Raw genomic sequence first — 21,097 nt, 5'->3', positions numbered from 1 at the left:
CAGAACCCACCCCCCAAAAACTCCACCCCCCACCTAAGGCTCTTGGACAGAGTTTGGGTGGGGGAGGAGGTCTGGGGTAGGGGATTGGGGTGAAGGCTCTGGGAGGGAGTTTGGGTGCAGAAGGGGTGAGAGGTTGGGCTCTGGGGCGCAGGCTCTGGGAGGGAGTTTGGGGGTGGGAGGGGGTGTATGGGAAGGGGAAGGGGCTGCAGGCTCTGGGAGGGGGTCAGGGGTGCGGTGCTTACCTGGGACTCCAAGGTGGGGCGGGTGGCCTCCAGGCACTGCCCCCACAGCATCCCATTGGCCACAGGGGCGATTAGGACGGGGGGCAGCACATGGAGGCACAGCCCATCTCCGTCCCTGGACCGCAGGGAGGGGCCGGCAGCCACTGGAGCGAGCAGGCAGATGCCGCTCAGCTCCGCTGCGCTGCCGGGGCCCCTGAGGGGGAGCGCCCGGGGGCGGCAGGTGGGGCCAAGGGAGAGACCGGGCCCCAAAACTGCTGGGAGCCCTGCAGGCCACACTGGGGAGGCTCGCGGGCCGCAGATGACCCGCAGGCCAGGAGTTTGAGACCCCTGGCCTAAACAAAACTGGGTTTCCCTCGGAGGACCATAAACACTATATTGCCTGCAGTTAAAAGTTACTACACAGCTCCTTCTGAGCAAGCACACATATTCTTAAGGTGAAAACACTACACAGAAAACACATTTTAATTGTAAAAGAACCTACATGCATGCTAAAAAGCTTACCAGAGGTCACACTAAACTGAAACCTACCAGTGCCCTATGTTGTAGTCTCTCACAACCATAAGTGGGTTTTCCCCGTGGTTACAAAGTTCACATCCATCTGCGATCCAGAACCAGAACCGAGGCTGGGCAGAACAATTTGATCTTGGCATTGTGTGACAAGTGATCAGCAGAAAATGGCTCTCTCCTCAGAGCAGAGCTTCAAAAGGCTTGGTTTTTACATATCCGGAGTGGGGGAATTTGCATTAACTTTCCTGGGGAATTCCTATGGAGAATCCTCTTAATACTTATTGTCCCGAAGTCCATACTCATCTGGCACATTTTCAATATGGTCATTTGTCACATCTCCCCCTTAGAGAAGTTATATGCAATCCGGGCCCACAATAATACATAAACTTAACACAACAGGGTATTTCAAGAACACTGAAGGAAGCTGCCATATCTGTCAGACTCCTCTCATATTTTAACAGTTTAAGGCTCTCCATAGTTTGACACCAATTAACCACCATGCAATCTGTCAATGGTTTGTAAACATGTACAACAATCACTCTAAATTACCAGTGTTCTGGGTCTGGGTTGGTGGTAGGCATCTGGGTGCAGAATCTATCTGCCGCACTCAACTCCAAAAGGCTGCACCATGGACGCACCAGGATAGAAGATTTGGTTCTCACATGGCGAACTGTCTCCCCCCATCGCCATTCACCTAAGCCCAGTTACATTCTCCTAAATTTGTTAGTCTCTAAGGTGCCACAAGGACTCCTCATTCTTTTTGCTGATACAGACTAACACGGCTACCACTCTGAAACCATTCTCCTAGTGTGCTCACTCAGCTCAACTGTGACAGGGGAAAGCAGGAAGATTTCCCCACTTATTATCTGTATCTCCAGGCCACCTCGTGCTGGGCAGTGTTAGTATCTAGGCTTGTTTGTCAGCCTGAGATAGAATTTTGGGTTTGACTTTTTGATACTCTTATATCTTGTACTAATATGTGTAAACAAAGGACAAAGACACTGTGTGTTACATCTGCCCACAAGCAGATGGGGGTGAAGAGAGATAAGAGATGGAACTAAAGTGTTACAGGGTATGGTAGGAGTTTAATATTTGAGCATACACTGGAAGGCTGCCTGGCTCTTCTCTAGAGGCAAGGTCAAGCAACCAGTCGGGAGGGACAATGGCGGATTGGGGGGGAAGGTATAAAACACTAAAAAGCCAAAGAAATGTCTGTCCCTGACCGTAGCACGACCTCAATCCTCAGCCTTCCCATAGGATACAAAAGAGGTGGAACGAAGACCCTAGGCTCACGACCCTCCAAAATGGAACATGACCGTAAGGGGTGGGACTGAGGGCATGAATTGCAGGTATATTTGGGCCTGCTAAGGAGGAGGAAATGAGAAATGGGAATGGGGAGGGGGGAATCATAGAATCAGACTATCAGGGTTGAAAGGGACCTCAGGAGGTCATCTAGTCCAACCCCCTGCTCAAAGCAGGACCAATCCCCAGTCAGATTTTTGCCCCAGATCCCTAAATGGCCCCCTCAAGGATTGAACTCGCAACCCTGGGTTTAGCAGGCCAATGCTCAAACCACTGAGCTATCCCTTCTCTGCGCTGGGGGACACAGGAGAAGGCTCTGCAGCGTCAGAGCTGTGACAGACTACATTTCAGGTCTGCAGCTCTCGTAGCAATGTTTGTTTGGAACTGACTGTCCCTGCAAACACCCAGGAGCCCAAGCTATGGGGACCTGGCATTTGCAGAGTTCAAAGGCTCATGGCTGCATAGAAAGTCTAAAACACTGGCTCAGGCCCACGTTTCCCTTAATAGTCAGACTCTTGCCAGTTACACGGTGAAAGTCCTAAAGAGAAATTATATAAGAATAATGCTCACATGCCCCCAATGTCCAGTTTGTGTTAGTTACATTTGGCATGAATTTTATAATCAAAGCAATTTTTATATTCCTGGAATTTCCCCTTGGCTCCCTCCCACCATGGTGGTTCTTGATAATTATTTCCTTCCTATTACACAGTTTAGTTGGTGGGAATCTGAAACCTCTTAATAAAATAAGAAAGGAAAAAAGTCAGGATAGCTTTGGGTCCCTCATCCACGGCACGGTCATTTAGTTATAACAGACAGCAACTTAGAAAGTGCCATCTTGTGAATGGTACCAAGAAGCTACATGATGGTAGTTACAAAGCAAGTTTAGACAGATGTACTATAATAGGGTGAGTTAATAGTGAAATCCCATTAAGTAGAGCTTTGTCAAAGCACTGCATCATCTGAACTGAACAATTTACTTCAAACTAAATCAACAGTGCCAAGTTATCTGAATTAATGAACATTGTGAGGCCAGCATTACATCCAAATGGCTGCAAGCTGAAGCTAGACAAATTCAAACTGACTTGTTTGTTTTCCACAGTGAGAGTAATTAACCACTGGAACAATCTACCAAAGATGTGGCGGATTCTCTATCACTTAGGACCTCAATCAAATTTGGTTGCTTTTTCAGAAAAACTCTGTAGCTCACCCAGGAGTTATTGGCCTTAATGCAGAAGTCACCAAGTGAAACTCCATGCCTTGTGCTATGCAGAAGGTCAGACCAGATGATCATAATGCCCTCCTAGCATCAAATCTATGAAGCCTCATCAATTCACAATGAGAAGATGTTCACACTTGCACTATCAGCTCACTGGTGTGCATAGTGAGAGCTCCTACTTAACAAAAAAAGTTCCAAATAGACGTAACAATACACCGTATGAAGTCTGCTTCCAGACCAAAAGAAACACCTCGTCAAACTCACAACCTGAGCTCCAACTTAATTATCATAATTTACTTAAGGCTTTAGAGAAGTCTGGAGCTGTCAACAGACTTTCAGCTTTGTAATGGCTGTCTGAAGTTAAGGTTACACTTATACCCTAAATAGTCTAGAAATGTGCAGAATACCATCTGAACAACCTTGGGGCTCTGCCACTCTCTGGCCAGCCTTGCGTACCAATCGTAGTCTGCATTTTACCTGCAGTGTATCTGATGGGCTTTAGGTAGCATTTCCACATCTGTGAGCTGTGATCCTAAGTCTACTGCATTTTCACAGTTGGCCTGTGGAGTCAAGGAATTATGAAATCCAAAGTTTTGGGGTATGTATCTTTATATGACACACAGCTGAGGTGCCCCCATCACCCAACACCCCTGAAATGTAAGCTACATAACGTTTTAGTCCAGTCCTCAAAAAGCAAGCAGCACCAGATGCAGTAGGTATGTGCCAATGCTAGGTCTTAGTGGTACTTCAAGGTAGTCCTTTGAAGGATGCCAAGTCTCCTCATGTTCACAAACATTTTAGAAATGCACAGTAAACAAACAGGTGTGGAAGTTTGAACAAGCCTTTCATTCCAAGAGCATGTCCCCACTACAGTCTCATCACCAATCCGAGAGACAAATACAAGAAAAGATTTGCACTCCTGGCACAATGTAGAATTACCATACAATGGAAACTCAGCCAGCCACCCTCGGAGTCTGATTGGACATAACCCCACTGGAGAGAGACTACTGCTCAGCTACAGAAAATAAAATCTAATTCACACACATGGCAGCACTGTATGCTCATTGACCCACCTGTATTCCCACCGTTCTTGCCTTCATCTTGATCAGCCTAAAGCATCATGGTGATTGCATCCTGGTTTGCATGCCCTACCTTTAACAACTTCAGGAGTCCTTCTGAAGGCAGGACATGAGTTGTCTCCCATATCCCATTTCCAAATGCCCATTCTGTTAGAAATTCTCCACCTACTCTTTGTTGTAAAGCTAAAGACTATGTTTTGGATCATTAATTTCTTATTGGAGGCATTAACTAGGAATCAGCTCTGTTTTATTCAATTCTCTTTAATCTCCTCTAAATCAAAGAAGGATCATTGGCAAATTCACATTAATCTGCCATATTACAATCCCATCAAATTCCAATGACTGACTCTCTCCTTAAATTAAAATCAGGTCCTTTGTTTATAGTGAAATGCACTATGGTCTGAAGTGCTTCAAACCAGTTACATCATTTTCTTAAAAAGAGAAATATTCATACCTAGTCGCAAACCCCAAGGTACCACGGTGGTTGGTTTGCTTGTACATTTACATGATATTTTTAAGAATCCATTAAACTTTTTGTCAGGGTGGATTTAATTTAAATCAAATTGATTTAAATCACTAATCAGGAAGCCTCAATTTAATCATGGTTTTCTACATAAAAGTGCATTCTTGTTGGTTGTTATAACCTTAATGCATATTCTTCACAACTCAGAGATAGATGTATGTTTCATTTTTAGAAGGTACACACTATACATTTTTAAGTGATTTATTTTGAAAACTTTTCAGATGAGTTTTACAGCTATATCAGAAAATGAATGAGTATTTGGTTATTTCATTTACCAAAGGTAATTGAAGCAGATATTTATGAAGTCATTGGGAGGTGAACTGTCATTAATATTTGGAGGATTTTCTTGCCATGCTGTATTAGGAGGAGAACATCACTAGACAGACACTTAAATTGTTTTATTTAACTAAAACAACAATGTTACGTATTCTGGATTTTTTTCTTCAACAGCAAACAATATTTTAACAAAACAAGCATATGAATTTTTGAATTCAGTTAAACATTCAAGTTTTTTAAAATCAGGTTTGTTTTTGTTAAAATTGTTTTTAACTAAAATAGTTAAATGAAATTTTAATAAATAAATAAATAAATCAACTGTCAGCCAGGTCAACATGAGAAATTTAAAATATTGGCTTCTGCAGCTAACTCAGTTGCCTTTACCTTCATTTCCCTGTTTGTTCATAATCTGGAAAAGAAAAACAAGCTTTCCTGCTTTTTCAGGTCACAAACGATTTCTCAATTTGGAATGAATTAGTCCAAAGGAAGAAAATATTCTTTCTACACCAGCAGAAGAAGCTACTGCTGTTAAAAATGAGATTATCACTTCAACAGTCCCTGAATCCAAGTGCTTAAGAGACTTCCACCAGTTCACTGGTGTGAATTTCTTTAAAACATCATAATCAAACATATTTCTTGAATGGTTCTTATTCCCAAACTGGGTCTCTTTTACAGCCTGCTGCCATTATAGGTTTCCCTTCTAGTGAGAGAATGGTATGCTAGATCTCAAATCAATGAAGGCTACACTCAGAAAGACCTCAAGACTTCTGGAATATGCTGCTCAAACACTTTCACTTTTGTTTCTACTGCCTGTCCCTCCCTTCTCACATTTATCTCCAGACTTCTTCTCCTCGTCCAGATCTATTCCGCCCCCAACAATATTCTATTCATTGAACTTTTTGAAACTTTTCACTTTTAGAGAAGGGTAAGGGATTGACTCTGTGTACACAAATTTGCAGAGGGACAATAGGGTTGAGGTCTGTTCTTTCTCACCTCTATATATTGATTATTTATTTATTTAAAAACATTTTTGCTGTTAACAAGCATGTTATCTCTAGAGACACAAATCCAGTTTGAGTACTGCAAAACTAAGCATCTCTGATGGTACCTTCTAGACTGAGCACTGAATACCATTTGGTAGATAGAAAGATTAACCTACATAATCTATACAGAAGCCCCTGAAACCCCATAAAATTGGGTCCCTAATCCATGAACTATTGGAACTCATTTACAAAATTTTTCTTACACATTACATGAATATATGGGGGACATGATAGCAGTTTTCAGGTATCTAAAAGGGTGTCATAAGGAGGAGGGAGAAAACTTGTTCATCTTAGCCCCTAAGGATAGAACAAGAAGCAATGGGCTTAAACTGCAGCAAGGGAGGTTTAGATTGGACATTAGAAAAAAGTTCCTAAGTGTCAGGGTGGTTAAACACTGGAATAAATTGCCTAGGGAGGTTGTAGAATCTCCATCTCTGGAGATATTTAAGAGTAGGTTAGATAAATGTCTATCAGGGATGGTCTAGACAGTATTTGGACCTGCCATGAGGGCAGGGGACTGGACTCAATGACCTCTCGAGGTCCCTTCCAGTCCTAGAATCTATGAATCTATGAATATTGTCTCATACTATAGAATTAGAATTTATAATCCCTATTCCATGATGAGATATCTTTGAGCTATAATGTATCTTAATTAAAACTATCTTTATATAAAATGCTTTTGAGGGGAAAAAAACCTATCAAAAAATCCAATTTTTTTTTTAATCATTGATTTTTATCCACCCTGCTTTTGGTAGGATCTCTCTCTCCTTTCTGTAATCAGATGACAAAGACAGACTGAAAATAGCATAGCCCTTAATCGGTGTCCTGTAAGCTCACCTGGGCCAACAGCCCATTCAAATGGCTATTTGACTTCAGCTAGTTCTCTTAATTCTCTCGGGGGGGGAGGGGGGGAATAAGTAATTTTCTTATATTTAATCCAAAAAGCTATTTTCATTAGACAAATATAGTTTTTTCCTGCATTCAGACTCCAATCTTAACAGAAATATCAAATAAAAAATCCTACTTTAGTGTTTTTCTAGCCTTCGAACATGACCAAGAACTTGTTTCATTGAATACGCTCTCTTAATTTTTCCCAGCAATGAGCCATGAGGGAGGTAAGTGACAGCCAATTAGTCTGTGCTGTCATTAACCAGAGTTCCTGACTAGAGTACAGGCCAAGCTACTGTAAGCAGATACCTGCTTAATACTCCAGCATCAAGGAGACTGCAGAGCATAAGACACTGCCTGAAGGTTAGACCTGTATTGTCCATACTGTTGCACAGCGGTTTACATTTGCAAAGCACCATACAAACATGCATTAGATTATCCTCCAGGGAGGTAGGTAAGAATGATCTTCCCCACTTTACAGATGGGGAATCAGACACAGATGAAGGCTACATATCTCTGGCAGATTAGAACTTGAGAGCATCCAATGCCCAACCTGGTGCTCAAATCCACAAAGCCACACTGCTTCTTAAGTGCATTTCAACATCTTTCTAAGCTCAGATCTGACAAACAGCAGAAAGTGGATTTACACCTAGCTCAGATCAGTTCCCAATGTGTCTTGGCTTAGGTGGAAAGCAGCTCTTGCTTGGATAGGCAGCGAGAATTGGATTTCCAATACCAATGAGTCGCTGCCATACAAGGTCATTTGACCAACTGTGTGTTCCTCACGTCACCTCACCACTCTCTTCACTCTCTCTAGTCTCTTTTTCCCCTCACACTTCTCCCTCTCCTTTTGCTCCCACTATTTAAAGTAACTCTCCTCAATGATTCTGATCACTAGATTGTCTATTAACAGTATTTTCCGCTGTAAGAGATACATACAAGGTTATCATCTTTAATGCTAAAAACAAACATCTCTTCAAAAAGAACAGGAGTACTTGTGGCACCTTAGAGACTAACAAATTTATTAGAGCATAAGCTTTCGTGGGCTACAACCCACTTCTTCGGATGCATCCGAAGAGGTGGGTTGTAGCCCACGAAGCATCCGAAGAGGTGGGTTGTAGCCCACGAAAGCTTATGCTCTAATAAATTTGTTAGTCTCTAAGGTGCCACAAGTACTCCTGTTCTTTTTGCGGATACAGACTAACACGGCTGCTACTCTGAAACATCTCTTCAAAGAAATTTTCACAAAACCAGTGATGTTTAAAGAAATTTGAACCTTTTCTCTCTAGCTTACTTTACAAGTTACTCTTGCTCTGCACGAGCAGATTATTCATAGATTCCATGGCCAGAAGGGACCATTGTGACTTCCTGCATAAACACAGGGCACACACCTTTCCCAAAATAATTCCTACAGCAGATCCTTTTAGAAAAAGCATCCAGTCTTAAATGCAATTCCACTCATACTGCTGTCAATGGCACGCATAATGAAGACATAAGAGTCTAATCACACTAAGCCTACTGAATTGTATCCTAACAATGTAAGTTAACGCCACTAGAACTACAAGTTATCAAGTTTTTAAACGAAGCAGACAATACAAGATTCTGATACACCTGGTCAGAGATGGAGGAGATCACTACAGAACAGTGTCTCCAACCAGTTCACAAGACTCATTAGCAGAGGTGATGAAACACAGCAGAAACGAGCCTTAATATGAATGCAGTCAATCTAATCCATAAAGCAAAAATCTACATGAGCTTTACATCAACAAAATAAACAAACTCAGAAAAGTGGCTGTTAATTAACATTTATATAATACAAAACAAAGACCAATTCAAAGCAGTGCATCCCTTTTACAGGTCACTTCCTGCACAAACAAATTTCAGCAAGTCTAAAAAGTAATGCAATAAAGGCACAGAATTCTGTTTTGCTTCACTAACCAAACTGAAAGATCCATTCAACTGAACACAGTATTACACTCTCGTTGCTGAGCTGGGGAATCATCATAAGGGCCTACAGCAAGAGATGACTGTCTTCAAGCAATGTGCTGCCACGCTGGCACCAAGACACCAGCTGATTAAGGGAAACTTTGCTGAATTAATAAACCCATTTTATATTGTTTACCCAGGATTCCTTAACGAAGTACAATAATTGTAATCTTTCCTTATTGTTTAAAAACTTTTTTCCTAACTGTAATTTATAATATTGTCCCTTGACAATTTGCTTTCATCGCACGCAGACATGCTGACTACTTACTGAAGTGTTATTTGTGAGTTTGGGGCTACCCAAACATTTTAAGAAAAGGGGCGGGAAGGAGGAGAGAGAAATAAGGGTTTTACAGCATTTATTTTTAAAAATTAAAAAAAAAAAAAAAATCAAGTGTTATTTGCATTAAAAAGGCACAGACTCTGCGCCAACGTGAAAAAGGATAGGCCACATTTCCAGCCTACCAATCTTCTTTCCTTTAAAGAAAAGTTTAATTGAACTACTGCTTTTCTACACAGTTGTTACAAAATTTTTACCCAATCAATAATCAACATTAGTATATAGTATTAAGCTTATCAGAAACTCCAAACAGCTTAAATATGTAATAATTGTTGCACTGGGAACTTCTAATATGTTGGCAAGTTTCCTACTGCTTTAGTAACATTTTATCAAAGACGGTTACCTACCTTTCGGTAACGGTTGTTCTTCGAGATGTGTTGCTCATGTCCATTCCATGCTAGGTGTGCGCGTGCCCACATGCATAGCAGCAGGAGGTTTTTCCCTTAGCAATATCCATAGGGCTGGCTCTGGCACTATCTGGAGTCCCACACTCATGTGCCAGTATATGGGGCGCCATCGGCCCCACACCCTCTCAGTTTCTTCTTGCTCCAACAGCAGGGGGGGCAGGTCAAACAACAGATAACTAACTATTCAACTATTTACAGGAAAACAATTGAGAGTCGAGAAACAACGCTAAGGGCACTTGCAAGAGCAAGGAGTGCTCCAGCCACCATCACTGGTGGTAAGAAGGAACTGAGAGGGCGCGGGGCCGGCAGCGCTCCATATACCAGCGCATGAGCGCAGGACTCCAGAGGGCGCAAGAGCCGGCCCTACCAATACTGCTAAGGGAAAAATCTCCGACCACCATACACATGAGAGTGCGCACACCTAACATGGGACGGACATGAGCAAGCACTCGAAGAAGAAAAAAACAATACAGTAGAACAATGGTGAGCAACCTGCAGCCCGTCAGGGTAATCCGCTGGCGGGCCGCGAGACAGTCTGTTTACATTGACCGTCCGCAGGCACGGCCACCCGCAGCTCCCAGTGTCCGCGGTTCACCATTCCCTGCCAATGGGAGCTGCAGGAACCGGCAGCCAGCATGTCCCTGCAGCCCGCGCTGCTTCCCGCAGCTCCCATTGGCCAGGAACGGCAAACCGCAGACAGTGGGAGCTGCAGGCAGCCATGCCTGCAGACAGTCAATGTAAACAAACTGTCTCGCGGCCCGCCAGTGGATTACCCTGACAGGCCGCAGGTTGCCCACCACTGCAATAGAACCTCAGAGTTACGAACTGAGCAGTCAACCACACACTTCATTTGGAACTGGTAGTATGCAGTCAGCAGCAGCAGAGTCAAATAAAAAAAAGCAAACACAGTACTGTTCTGTGTTGAATATAAACTACTACAAAAATAAAGGGAAAGTTTAAAAAAATGGAAAAGGTAAGGAAGCTGTTTCTGTGCTTATTTCATTTAAATTAAGATGGTTAAAAAAAGCATTTTTCTTCGCATAGGAAAGTTCCAAAGCTGTATTAAGTCAATGATCAGTTGTAAACATTTGAAAGAACACCCATAACGTTTTGTTCAGAGTTACGAACATTTCAGAGCTACAAACAACCTTCATTCCCGAAGTGTTCGTAACTCTGAGGTTCCACTGTATCAAGGAATCAATGATGTGCTTGGCACAGTAACTTTAACCCATGGGTCACTTTCTAAAAAGTATCGGTATTTTTACAAATAACTTGTAAATTTCTGCCAACATGTGCAGCAAGTTTCTCTGCATTTTCCATTCCCTGTGGTGGCAGCTTAACAGAGACGCCTTTAACATGGATAATTTGGTCCTCAATCCTGAGAAGAGGTGGCAAACGGTAGTTTTTCCTCCCAATGACTTTCAGTGCAAGCTGTCAGGGTGAATACTGATTTTTTTAAATTAAAAAAAATCTGATTTCAATCAAAAATCTAATTTTTTAATTTAAACTCTGGGACAGCCCCCGACTCCGGGCGGCGCGGCCCCCGACTCCGGGCGGCGCGGTAAGGGGGGCAGGGAGCAGGGAGGAAGTGTTGGATAGAGGGCGGGGGGGTGGATTAGGGTCGGGACTCAGGGCAGTCAGAGGGCAGGGAACAGGGGAATTGAATGGGGGCAAGGGTCCTGGGGGGGGCAGTCACAAAGGAGCAGGGGTGTTGGAAGGGGCGGTGGGGGGCAGTCAGGGGCAGGGGTTCTGGGGGTGGTCAGGGGACAGGGAGAAGGGGTGGTTGGATGGGGCAGGGGTCCCGGAGGGCCATCAGGAATGAGAGGAGGGGTTGGATGGGGCAGCAGGGGGCAGTTAGGGGACAGGGAAGGGGGGTGGATGGGGCAGGGGTCCCGGGGGTAGGGTGTCAAGGAACGTGGGGGGTTGGATGGGGCAGGAGTCCCAGGGGGAGGGGCACGACCCCCTTGTGGGGTGAGGAGGAGGGAACCGGTTGTTAATATTTTGGCAGCTCATCACTGCCTAGAACCAGAGCTTGCTGAAGTGCTAAACCAGCTTTTGACAGCAGTAGCCTCTTCTGCAAGTGCAGAGAGAATATTTGCTTCATTTCAGTTTATTCAGCTAGTTCAGTTCAATGACTACTAGTTCATTCAAAGTTAAGAAACCAACTTGGAGTTGAAAAAGCAGGTAATCTGAATAAACTATAGGAGGATAAATTCTACTAGCTCTAAAATCTTGAAGGACATGGGGATCAGAAAAAATTAGTTCAATTAATTAGCTACAGATATTTCCCTTGCTTAATAAATCAGCTAGTTTTAAATGCAAAACATGTTTTGATCCAGTTTTTTTCCCTTATGTATCTAGCACTTTGGAGTAGTTTTATTTAACAAAAAAATAAAATGCTAGTTGTGTATTTTTAATTGAATTTTATTTTCCATCCAAAGAGGGCTTGACAAATTATAAATAAAAACATTAATCTAGTAAATAAGAAATGCATCATTCACCATTTTCTAACATAAAAATATAAACACTAAGATGAATCATAGTAAGTTAGGCTATTTATTTGCTTAAATAAATGTGGATAGATATAACATATCCTCCTGATCAGCAAAAAGAACCACCAAATGTAGTGTAAAGATTATATTTAGTTGCAAATAACGTGTTTTAATGGTAACCAAGGAGAATCAACCTTTCTTTAGAAAAAAATAAAATGTACAAATGCAAAACATGATTAAAATCAATGATCTAAATCAAGCTTTTCTGCTTGCTGATTTAAATCAATCCATCCTGCAAAAGCTGGGGACCTAACTGATCTCTGCGTTTCTGACAATCTCTCCCATAGAGTAAGTGGGCTTGCCCAATTTTCTCCTCTTTGTAATATTTCATTTAGATTTACTAAATATAGAACAAAAATACATCAGCCATCCCAGGTGCTGGGCATCCTCAACAAAACACGAAATTCATAGTATGTATGTACAGTTTGAGGTGGGCATTTTGGCCTTTTTCCTGTAGATTTGATTTAAGTCTTTGGGGAAAACAGAGTAGTTTGGATCCCATTATTTATAGCAAACTACATTATCCAAACCCAACATTGAATAGTAGGGAAAACCTGGATACACTGAACAAACAGCGCTAGAGTTTTAGAGTTTTACAGTTTACTTACATTTTACAGCTAATCTTCTATCCTCTTAACCCAACTCAACAGAACTGATTCAGCTTGATCTGTGACTTTCCACAGTCTAACCTTTAAACACCCAGTGGTTATATAAAAGTAAGCCTTGCCCCACAGATTTAGATGAGATTGACCTCTTGCTCCAATAAGACAAACATCATCCTTTAGAAGAATTTAAGTCTAGAACAAAACAGCTACAGCAGCTACCTTTAAAATAAGGCAAGAAAAAAGAAACCCAGCTCCCATGGCAGGCTATGTAAATGCTGCCAGATGCTAGACTCAATCTCTATTAAATGAGATGTTGCTACACAGCAACTGGGTCTATGAAAAACAGCAGCCTAGAATTTAATTATAAATAAAGGAGAGCACGTTGACACCTGATATTGTGGTTTCCAACTCCAATTTTCAAAGTGAACTTCAACATGAGTCAGCTGGTGCTAAATCTTCAGAAGAGCTCAGCGTCCAGCAGCTCCCACTGAGAACGACGTTCTCCCCTTCACCCACCTGAACAGCAGGAGCTCCTAGCCCAGGGGTCGGCAACCTTTCAGAAGTGGTGTGCCGAGTCTTCATTTATTCACTCTAACTTAAGGTTTCGCGTGCCAGTAATACATTTTAACGTTTTTAGAAGGTCTCTTTCTATAAGTCTATAATATATAACTAAACTTTATTGTATGTAAAGTAAATAAGGTTTTTAAAACATGTTTAAGCTGCATTTAAAATTAAATTAAAATGCAGAGCCCCCCGGACCGGTGGCCAGGACCCGGACAGTGTGAATGCCACTGAAAATCAGCTCACGTGCCGCCTTCGGCACGCATGCCATAGGTTGCCTACCCTTGTCCTAGCCACTTAGCACCTTGGAAAACATGTGTCTCATCCAGCCTGGCAATTCCAGATGACTTCAGGTGGCAGTGAGCTCACAGATTGCATGAAAAACTATTTCCTTTTTGTCAGTTTTGAATTTCCCACCTTTTAATCTCATGGCACCTCCCCTTGTGATCGGAGACAGGAAGAGCAGAAGTTCCTGATTTACCTTTTCTAGAAGACAATTCATTATTGTAGGTACATTTATCCTGTCCCCTTCTCATTCATTTGTCTAAGAACAATCCCAGTCTTTTCAATCTCTCTTCATAGGAAAGTTTTTCCAGGCCCTTATTCATTCTCACCCCTCTTCTCTGAGCTCTTCCAGTTCTACAATAGCCTTTTCAAGATTAGATGACCAATACTGCACACAGTATCCAGAAGAAGCCTTTGGCCATGATGAAAGTTGACCATTTCATCCTATTCTTTGCTTTCTGTATCCTACCTAGGTTTTTTCCCCCCTCCATGAAAATTTGGCCACTTCTGTCCCACCACTACCATGTTTGACCAGTTCTCTGCACCTGATATAACTGCCAATCTGAGACAGTCTTGGGCCATATTAATGCGGACTTGAAACGTCAGCTCAATATGCACAAACGCAGTCTACTTTCCAGTAGTGAAACTTAGAGATTCCCCATAGGCTCCTCCATGCCACTTAAACCCTCATTAAGGGTTTGGAAACTCACCCCAAAATATGTAGAAGTATCCCACATAAACTGCAGCTGGGATGAATGCTAGCTGGCTGAGATTCAACCGAGACCAGCACAAGACTTCCCCACTTTGATTTAACATCTTATTTCTGATTTGATTTTGAGAGACTGTCTGAGAACAATGGAACAAGTACTCTCCAAAAGCAAACAGATTGTTAACCTTTGTCAGACATCAGAGAATTAAAACTAAGTAACCCCCCCAAATGACACAAACTAAGGCTTGGTCTCCACTACAGCTTACTTTGGTATAATCCACACCCCCAAGAGATGGAAGTTACACCAACCTAAGCACTGTGGTGGACAGTGCTGTGTCAGCAGGAGAGCTTCTCCGACCAACATAGCTACTGCCTCCCATGGAGGCAGAGTTTATGCCAAGGGGAGAGCTCTCTCCCATTGCAGTGTCTTCACCAGATGCACTACAGCAATGCAGCTGACTTTGATTAAAACAATACTTGAATTTTGTCTACAGCACAATCATAAAAAAGAAGAACATTTCAACCTCTTTAGTAAAATGCAGAGAGCAACTTTAAAAACAAACAAACAAAAGTAGAAGCTTTGAGTCAACGGGACCTGATGGGTGCACAGCCTTTTTGAACATCAGATAACCCTGGATCCTGGCTTTGGGCAATTTTGAAAAACTGGACATAGTGTTTTCTTGGGTGTCCAAAATTACATTTTAACCTACAGAGTGTATAAAACTCTTTTGCCTTGTAATAATTCTTAACTGAACAACAAGCTGACATATCTCTCAGTCTTTCTGGTTAATAGGATACAAATTTCAAATATTTTTAATCTATTTCAAAATGAAGACTGATTCTGTTAAAGTTTTCAAAGAAGTAGAAAGTATTCCAATTACAATATCTAATCCAGTGCTTCTCAAAGTCGGGCCCCCGCTTGTTCAGGGAAAGCCCCTGGCGGTCCGGGCCGATTTGTTTACCTGCCGCGTCCACAGGTTCGGCCGATCACGGCTACTACTGGCCGCGGTTCGCCACTCCAGGCCAATGGGGGCGGCGGGAAGCAACGCGGGCCGAGGGATGTGCTGGCCGCCGCTTCCCACCGCCCCCATTGGCCTGGGATGGCGAACTGTGGCCAGTGGGAGCCGAGATTGGCCGAACCTGCGAACGCGGCAGGTAAACAAACCGGCTCGGACCGCCAAGGGCTTTCCCCGAACAAGCGCAGCCTGACTTTGAGAAGCACTGATCTAATCTTCTTAGAGTTGTAATAGATTCTATGAACATATAGGAGCCATTCCAAGCATCCTTTTAACTAGTCAAAACATTCACACAAAAGAGTAACGCACAATTTATCAGTACTACTGATGGGAATTTCTTGCATATAGATACAGATTCCAACTGAGATTTCAATTCATGTACTCTTTCACACAGCTACCCAAAAAAAAAGAAGTCGGGAAAAATCAGAGTACAATAATTTCAGGAGACTAAACACAAAGAGGAAAAGGGATTTTTTAGGTCTGAGTGGGGATTATGTTATGCCTCTCACTCAGGTTAGTAGAACAGCTTTTGCCAATGTTGAGAGAAAGAGAGAGATTTTCCTTTGTACTCGATTTTTAGATGCATTTAGTTCACCTGATAAGCGCTGGAAGTGGAGTTCTCCATTTATCAACGCTACAGTTACAGCCTAGGAATGATCACTGCTGGCCGAATCAGGGACCAGGATGGATCATGGGGAGGGAGGGGTTAGCAAACACCCACCAGACGGAGAAGCAGGCACATGCAGTGCTTATTGCTGTTATTTGTGCATTTTACTTATTTTCTTTGCAGTTAATTTTTTTGCTTTGCTTTTAATTAATTCCATTTAGCGTAAACACCAGATTGGTCAGCAGTCAAGGAAAACTGTATTGTGTGTCCACAAAAGAGAAGTCCAGGTATGCACCCCATATTTCAATAGCTACCAATGGCTGACAGAAATGGAAGCTCACGCTCCCCCTTCAGTCACTTACATAACTTAATACACTGAGGCGGAGACGTAATTGACTGAGCCAGGACATAGGCTGGGGCACAACTAGCAGCTCTCTGCTTTAAAGAGCTTAAGAAATATTTAAATTGTTCACATTATACCACATGAGCTGAAGCAGGAGTCCTACTATCCTCAGTTTAAGTACTATTCCACCTCCTTTCCAATTAAAAATCTTTATAAATAAAATATATTTCAAAGTACTTTCATTGGGGGGGCGGGGGTAGAAAGCTCAGAGCATTGCTTAAGGTCGAGAGTTTATTTTGATTTGATAGGCACTGATTGCTAACGCATCCTTTTCTGGTTCTCTTTGAGGCTGTAGCAGCAAAAGTGGCAACAGTTTTATAAAGTGAGATAGCAGCATCTGCATACATACTAAATTGAACAGAATCCAAACCAGAGGCCATCGGAAAATTTCCATTACCTAAACATGTACTATTGTGATAACTACCACCTCTTTCAAACACCGGCTTTAAAGTTTCACATATACTTAAAGCATCGACGAAAATTTGTTTTAAAAAATGTTTCAGAGTTATTCTCCAAACAATAGCTCTCAAACTGAGGTCTGAGACCCGGATAATGAAGCACCCTTCAGTATTCAGGAAGTGATTATTCCTTCTAGATCTAGACAGGAATTTGAGGTTTTCTGAAGGCTTTTTTTAGACAAAAAAATTAAATAAAAACCTTCTTTGCATTCAGAGTAGCTGCTTCATAGCTTCCTTTTTTGTTTTTTTGAGTAAGCAATAAAATGTGAACAGAAAAATGCAGAGTGGGGAGTGCAGGCAACTTGGGGGTTAAGTCTTACTCTATGTGAAGACCCTACCCTGAGGGACAAAAATAGATCACATAGCTAGAAAAGGGGGGACAAAGGGAATATGACCATGCAGCAGATTAAGTTTATTTTGATCCTGTCTCCTTCAGGCCATACTAATGTTCTCCCATGTAACTATGTACTGTAGTTGTAGGGAAGGGATGGAATTTGGCTGGGAAGAGAAGTATCCCCCAAAAAGTTACCCACAAAACCAAACAGCTTTGAAAACCAGTGCTCTGGAAGAATGAGTGATATTTAAACCACGTAAAGGCTACTAAAGCCAATCTGAATCACCCCTTACCTGGAAAAGCGTAGGGGTTCAGCAATCCTCTTTTAAGGCACTTGGAACAGAGGATGTGCACAGTGTAGTACAGACCTGGCCATTCTTGAAGCAGTACATTCAATTCTTCCACTAAGGGGGTAATAGCTTGCCAGGCTGTCCATATATTTGGTAGAGATGCGTGACTAGCAATAGACAGAGTATCTGGTTGCAGAGTACTCCTAGCAGGCCTGTAACTCACCACCACAGGCACCTTCCCCCTGTAGGCATAAATCTGATATTTGCCATCAGACCGCTGAACCACATGGCTGTTAATCTGGACACTGTAGCGTGCAAATAACCCAGGTGGGAAAATGAAGGGGAAGGTGTATTCAATCTGCAACTGTTCAATGACAAGAGACTGTCCACTCAGGTTTGTACCATTAATCCATGCCTCTGCATGGGGCACCTCGTTCTTCACATAGCAGGGGAACTTGTACCAGGCAGTGGCCCCATTCAGGGGTTTGCATTTGGGCTTATTGATGCAGTAGCAGAGCCCCATTTTCTCCAGCAGCTCCAGGATAAGCTGCAGGTCCTCCCGGCTCTGGATATGGGGCTTAAGAAGCAGGCGGATAACATGGGCAGGAAGGAGCCCATGCAGCAGGAACCCTTCCACGTAGTGGTGGAGCTGGGTGGTTCTCAGTTCATCTATATGGGTGTCACTGAGCAGTTTCTGGAGCAGCACCGTGGTGTCCTGCTGGCAGAAGACATTGAGGATGTCAATGAGCCTGGGCAGATTGTGAAATACATACTCCCGCAGAGTCAGATGCTCCTCGAAGTACAGCAGCTTGCCACTTTCATGCAGATAGGACAGGGCGCTCTGGAGTCGATCCTCGGTCAGGCCTGCCTGCAAGCCCAGCCGCGCTGAATCCCACCAGCTGAGCCACAGTTGCTGAGCCTGCGGCTGGAAGTGCAGCTCTTCCAGCACCTGCCAGGACTTGGGTAGCACCCGGTGCAGGTTTGGGAAGATGTCCCGATGCTCAGCTACTGACAGAAGCTTGTCCCGCAGGCGGCGCACCTGGTAGTGGTCCTGGCAGCTGATGGGCAGCACCGGCGAGAGGATCTGCGGCCGGTGGTTGAGCAGATACTGGAACTGGGCCTTCTTGCGCCGCAGGTTCTTGTCTGAAACCCCATAGAAGGCAGTGTGGGGGCTGGAGCAACGCAGGTCAAAGTCCTGTCCTAGGGCATTGTCCACCTGCTGGGCCAAACTCTGGAGTCCCTCAGCATCCCGCTTCTCCTGCAGGGCAATTTGGTGGTGGATGTCCAGGCACTTCTCCTCCAGTTCCCGCTCAGCACACAGGTCAGCATGGGTGCCCACCATGCACACTACAGCATGGGGCACTTTGGCACCTAGCCAGTGCAGGAAGTAGCCCACTGCAGAGTAGAAGCAATGTGGGGTGTAGGCACTCAGGTTCACCACCAGCACATACAGGGCTCCTGGCGAAAGGAAGAAGGATTGGATCACATCGTAGCTAGGGTCACCCGCCAGCTCATATACAATGAAGGTCAGACCCCTCTCTACATCTGCCGTCCAGTCCGTCACCTCGATGCCCTGGCTGGTGCCTGGAAGTCCTGCAACCAATGGTGTCAGGGGGGCGTCTCGCTCCAGCAGCATGGGGAAGTGTCCTATCTGGGCTTCCCCATTAACTTTTGGGGATGGAGACAGGCAGCCGTCCTGGTGCTCTAACTTGATTTTCCCAGCAACTTTAAGGGACGGGGACAGCAGTGGGTCCTGCTGCTCAATGGAGGCATATCCTAGCGAGGAGCCTTTTGCAGACGAAGCATCTCGGGGCTCAGTAATGGCGCTATGTCCTAGCTGTATTTTCGCAACACCGTCGGGAATCAGGCCCAGGGTGATGTCTCGTTGCTGCTGGGTTCTCCCAGCATCTTTGCCAGCTGCAGCCAGGGTAGAGTCTCTCTGCCTCTCCTCCTCCATCAGGCACCTTCTCAGCAGGGTCTTGCCAGCATCCTTCAGGCCCATGAGGACCAGCTTGAGGCGGGGCTTGAGAGCAGGTTGGGAGTGTGCCAACTCCTGCTGGTAAGCGGCAATGTAGGGGATGCCCTTCATGCAAACCTCGTAAGGGGGCTGGATGAGCGGGTTGTCCTTGATCTTCCAGAGGGTGACCCGGGAGAGCTGCCCAAAGCCCTCGGGCAGGATGGCGATCTGGTTGCCCTGCAGCACGAGTTCCTCCAGGCTGTGGAGCTGCACAATGGAGTCGGGCAGGTAGCGGATGCGGTTGTTGTCCAACCAGAGGGTGCGGAGCTGATGCAGCTGGCAGAGGCGGGCAGGCAGCAGGGGGAGCTGGTTGCGGCTCAGGTAGAGCTCCTCCAGGCTGGGCAGGGCAAGCACGGCCTCGGGGAACTCACCCAGCAAGTTGGAGGAGAGGTTCAGCATCTTGAGGCGCTGCAGGCGGCCGAAGCCGGGGGGCAGGACCCGCAGTTGGTTCCCGTCCAGCATGAGGCTCTCCAGGGCGCCCAGCTGGCACAGTCCCTCGGGCAGGGTGCCCAGCCCCGTGCCGCTCAGCCACAGGATCTTAAGGCAGCGCAAGGCAGCGATGCCCTCGGGCAGGACGCGCAGCTGCCGGTTGCCAGAGCAGTCCAGCTCCTCCAGCGCGCCCAGCTCCAGCAGCGGCGCCGGGAAGGCGGGCAGCTGGTTGTGGTCCACGTCCAGCGAGCGCAGCCGCTGCAGGCGGCCCAGCGCCTCGGGCAGGCGGCGCAGGCGGTTGAAGCTCAGGTCCAGCTCCTCCAGCTGCCGCAGCGCGCCCAGCCGCCCGGGCAGCGCCGCGCCGTCCGCGCCCAGCTGGTTGTGGCTCAGGCTCAGCTTGCGCAGCTCCCGCAGCGGCGCCAGCGCCTCGCCGTCCCCCAGGCCGCCGAGCCGGTTGTGGCTGAGGTCGAGCTCGGCCAGGCGGCCCAGGTGGCGCAGCGCGGGGGGAAGCCGGGACAGGCGGTTCCTGCGCAGGCTGAGGACGCGCAGGCCGCCCAGCGCGGCGCCCAGCCCCTCGGGCAGCTCCTCCAGGCCGCGCCCGCTCAGGCTCAGCGCCACCGGCTCGCCCGGCCCAGCGGGCAGCGGCGGGCGGCGAAGCACGGGCGGCCCGGCGGGCTCCGGCTCCTCGCGGGGGCCCAGGCTCAGCTGCCGCAGGTTGCTCCGCAGCTTCCGTGCGCGCAGGGCGGCGTCTCGCCAGCGCCGGGCCGCCGCGGGGGGCTCGGGCTCGGCCATAGCCGCGGGGGGCGGGAGTGGGGCTGCCCTACCGGCCGGGCCTGGCCGCGGAGCGCTCGGCGCAGCCCCCTCCAGCCCCCAGGCCGGGACCTCCCCAGCCCGCCGGCGCCCCGGCAGCCGCCAACCCCATGCTCCGCGCCGGGCCGGCTCCGGGAGAGGGGAGCGCCGCACCGCCCCGCCGGGGGAGGGGCCCAGGCCGGCCCGCCCCCGTGCGTAGCCAGCCGGCCGGCCGC

The 21,097-nt window shown here is 45.8% G+C and overlaps 1 protein-coding gene across 2 annotated transcripts in view; it reads right to left on the bottom strand.

Annotated features, from left to right (window-relative positions):
- MFHAS1 (multifunctional ROCO family signaling regulator 1) overlaps positions 1–20,864 on the bottom strand; it is a 130,628-nt gene extending 109,764 nt beyond the window's left edge. For both annotated transcript variants that reach the window (XR_010561446.1, XM_065405175.1), the window contains exon 1: positions 17,630–20,864. Coding sequence is in view for 1 of the 2 variants with exons in the window: in XM_065405175.1 (XP_065261247.1) it covers positions 17,630–20,864 (3,235 nt within the window). In the remaining variant the exon portion in view is untranslated. The remainder of the gene's footprint in view (positions 1–17,629) is intronic.
- Between the last annotated feature and the right edge of the window lie 233 nt (positions 20,865–21,097).

The sequence above is a fragment of the Emys orbicularis genome, chromosome 5 (genome assembly GCF_028017835.1).
Source record: "Emys orbicularis isolate rEmyOrb1 chromosome 5, rEmyOrb1.hap1, whole genome shotgun sequence".
NCBI classification, from domain to species: domain Eukaryota; kingdom Metazoa; phylum Chordata; order Testudines; family Emydidae; genus Emys; species Emys orbicularis.
The sequence above is the reverse complement of the archived record's forward strand: the minus strand, read 5'-3'. Positions and strand labels throughout refer to the sequence as shown.